Source organism: Octopus bimaculoides, chromosome 9 (genome assembly GCF_001194135.2).
Source record: "Octopus bimaculoides isolate UCB-OBI-ISO-001 chromosome 9, ASM119413v2, whole genome shotgun sequence".
NCBI lineage: Eukaryota > Metazoa > Mollusca > Cephalopoda > Octopoda > Octopodidae > Octopus > Octopus bimaculoides.
Genome location: NC_068989.1, coordinates 35,955,190 through 35,958,916, shown reverse-complemented (window position 1 = coordinate 35,958,916; position 3,727 = coordinate 35,955,190). Strand labels below are relative to the sequence as shown.

The 3,727-nt window shown below is 33.1% G+C and overlaps 1 protein-coding gene across 1 annotated transcript in view; it reads right to left on the bottom strand.

Annotated features, from left to right (window-relative positions):
- LOC106874404 (sperm-associated antigen 7) overlaps positions 1-2,944 on the bottom strand; it is a 29,320-nt gene extending 26,376 nt beyond the window's left edge. The window contains exons 1-2 of the mRNA XM_014922131.2: positions 2,252-2,944; positions 717-784 (exon numbers count right to left, since the gene is read on the bottom strand). Of these exons, the coding sequence (XP_014777617.1) occupies positions 717-784; positions 2,252-2,330 (147 nt within the window). The 5' untranslated portion in view covers positions 2,331-2,944. The remainder of the gene's footprint in view (positions 1-716; positions 785-2,251) is intronic.
- Positions 2,945-3,727: the final 783 nt, after the last annotated feature.

Genomic DNA, 3,727 nt, shown 5'->3' with positions numbered 1-3,727 from the left:
GGTTCCAGAAGACTGAAATTTTGGAATATGCGCATAAAGATCAATAGTATGGGATACATGTCTCATGATTAGAATTTTTTTAGGGTGTGTAAAGAGGGAAAGAACCCTCATGTGCAATTTTGATGAAATTTGAATCATATGTATTCCAGTTCCTTACAGAAAATATAACAGAAAAGTCTCATTTTTCAATTGCATGTAACACGGGCAACGCCGGGTATCTCTGCTAGTATATATATATATATATATGATAGATAGAGAGAGATTCTTTTATCAAATCCACTCACATGGTTTTGGTTGACCCCAAAGCTACAGTAGAAAACACTTGCTCAAGTTAGCATGCGGTGAGACTGAAACCAAGTTGTTGAGAAGCTAACTTCCCAACAACCATGCCTGTGCATATTGTTGTATGTATGTGTGCATGCATACATACAAGTACACCACTGCTTTATTGTGCAAGAGAATTTGATTATAAGTAGGCCAATGAGAAATTAGAATCAAATAATTCAAAGTGATGTGAAGCCAGTTCAAAAACAGTTACTTTACTTTGGAAAACATAAGAGGGAAACGATGGAGACAGATAATCAGTATATATTATATACATGTTCAGTATTTTGAGGACATACATCATTAATGATGGTTGTTCTCATTTATGAAAACAGGAAGGAAAGATGAGGGTGGGTGGTAAACAAAGATTTTAGAAACGTTTTAACTCTCACCTGAGCCCGAAATTGTTCTAACCTGTTCTTTTCGTCTTCCTGCTTTTTCTTCAGCAAAGCATTTTGTTCTGTAGGAAAATAAACATTAGAATCAGTCATTTGAAGAATTCCTACATATTTCAAAACGCTTTCTTTTCATATTATCTTTGTCTTCTGATAGCAAATCCACACCAATCACAGCTTACTGCATAAGATACATATCTTTTGAGGCTATATTCATGGGAAATTTAATTATTGAGGAAAACCATGCATGTGTGTGTGTCGGGGTGATCATGACTGGAATACCTGTGATCAAAAGTCGGCTCGGACAGGGCTGTGACGGCAAACCTACGACAAGTGTCAACATTGACACGTGAGTTTTTAACTGAAACGCGATGGACTTTAAAAAAAAATCTCCCTGCAATACCGTATAATAATAATAAAGAAAAAACAATCAATAAGTATATACCTACAACTAAAAATAAGTATGTCACTCCAATAGCTGGATTATTAAAGAAACCAGAATTTCGAAAAGCCAGGTTGAGAAGTTCACCACTAACAACAACAATACCTTACCAAGTATCGAAAGAGAATTTTTGGAATTAAAAAACACAGTTGAAATCATTTACTTTTCTTTTTTTTTTGTCTGATAAGACAGCGAAATTCTAGTCACAACAGGGAAATGAAAAAAAAAGTAAAGCTAAGGACGTAGATTGCTAAAGCACTGCCTACCAGTTTAATAATGCTGATGAAGTTATTATTGATTAAAGCATACGTATTTGTATATTTAAATTCAGTACGAATGTACATAGTCTTCAGACAAGAGGATTAAAAACAAAAACAGGCAGTTTGCAAGCGTGTGTGAGCGTGCGTATATGTGTGTATATATATATAATATATATATCCGATATGTTCGGATTTTTATAATTGCTTTCCAAACCATACAAATTATTTTCGGCACAGATGTATTTTTACATGATGGTGGGTACTGAGAAAAGTCTAGTGGTTGGAAAGCATTTAAAACGATCCCATGTTTCAACTATTGAATCTCCAAATACGTTTTGTGCGTGTGTAGATATATATATATGCATATGTGCGTGAAATATTACATAATCGAAGTTATTGACTCCATATTTTATCAAAACTTGAATATAGGTGAAGCGTTTACAGTGTTTTGATAGATATATGTACATTCACACACATATACTATGCATGTTTTATATAAATATACATATTACTATTCATTATAATTACACACCCAAACACTAGATAAATGTACTATATAATTATACACATAAGTATACAGTAAACACGCCAGCATATATACATCAACACTATACTATACAAATTTATTTTGTCTGGGAAGGAAAAAGTGGGAGACAAATTAGCATTATAAATGCCAATGATCTAACTATAGTTAGCTTATATATATATATATATATATTATATTATATTATATAGAATACATTAGATGAATTCGTGCAAATTTTCCTAACAATGTGTGGTTATACAATTATAAACAGTAATTTCAATTAACCTCTTAAACTGATACTAACCTTTAACTCTTTTTTTAGCTTCATCTCCTATAGATGGCGGTGGTTCCATGGAACCAAGTATTGAACCTAACAAATCCATTTTAAGTAGTCTTTTTAAAAAAAAAAGAAACAAAATATGTAGCAAGTGATGTGAGGTTATTTAGAAATGGAAGCTCCTTGGAAGATTTAGCGGTCAACAAAGAAAAGCATGTCCGACTGCACCGTATTTCAGCGTATTTCAGAGTTATCCCCCTTACAAGCGTATCTCTCCGGAGCTGGAGTTTATCATCTAACCTCTATTTTTATCCCGATTATTTCATTCCAATCAAATAAATAATAAAATTTAATTTCTAGATAAACATTTCTAATTGCTTCCCAACTATATGGTTCCAGTACAGTCTACTATAGCCCCGGGATGACCAAAGCCTTGTGGGTGTATCTGGTAAACTGAAAATGAAAGAAAACCGTCACACACGTATGTATGTATGTATGCGCGCGCGTGTTTGTGTCTTTACTCCACTACCGATTGACTACTAGTGCTGGTTTGTTTACGTCTCCGTAACTTAGTAAAAAGAGGCCGATCCAATAAGTACGATACTTAAAATGAAAATAAGTACTGGGGGCGATTTGTTCGACTAAACCCTTCAAGGTGGTGCCTTAGCATGACCGCAGTCCAAAGACTGAAATATGTAAAATATAAAAGTAAGAACGTTAGCAACAAGCTAAGAAAGTACTAAATTTCATCTATGAAAATAGAGTAAGAAAATGATTGCCTCCCTTGTTGTCACTCTTTGTCGTCATTCTCCCCCTGCGGAGTTCCTCCTGCATTTAACTGGGTTTACTCTCGTCGTCTGCACAAAGTGAAAGTAGACAGTCCCTTACCTTATAATCTCCAAGGTGAGTGGTGAATTATTTGTTCGTTCGCAACACTTGTTTAATATAATCTTTCTTTTTATTTTAGTTTTCATCAAAGTAGCTTTTGTTCTGAATATCATTTCCTTTGGATACAAATACTAAAATGGAATTGATTTATTCATGCTCACGATCGGCTTAGAACAACTTTATGCTTTAAATACAACCCTGGTATCCTCTCGGCCCTCTTACTGATTGATATTAATTTGTATGTATTGGGTGTGAAATGTATAATAATCCTTTGATCAAGCTCTGCAGTTATATGAAGTATCAATTGGTTTCGAATGTTATTTAGCATTGAACGCCCACAAGAAGTATATTTTAATATAATTAAATTGTTTGCTTTCAATAAAGGCAACAAGAGAAATACAAATGTAAAACATTTTATTTATTTATTTATTTTAAAAACTGTCGCCTGGGGAAATATACGAAACATTATTGAAATTGATATTGGTGATCAATTAAAAAAAAAAAGGAATAAAATTATGTCGTTAGATTATTGATAATTTATGTATTTCGAATTTTCCAGGTGTTTTATGGTGATCTGTGATATTATTGACTTTTATTTTTATAATCAGTATGAAC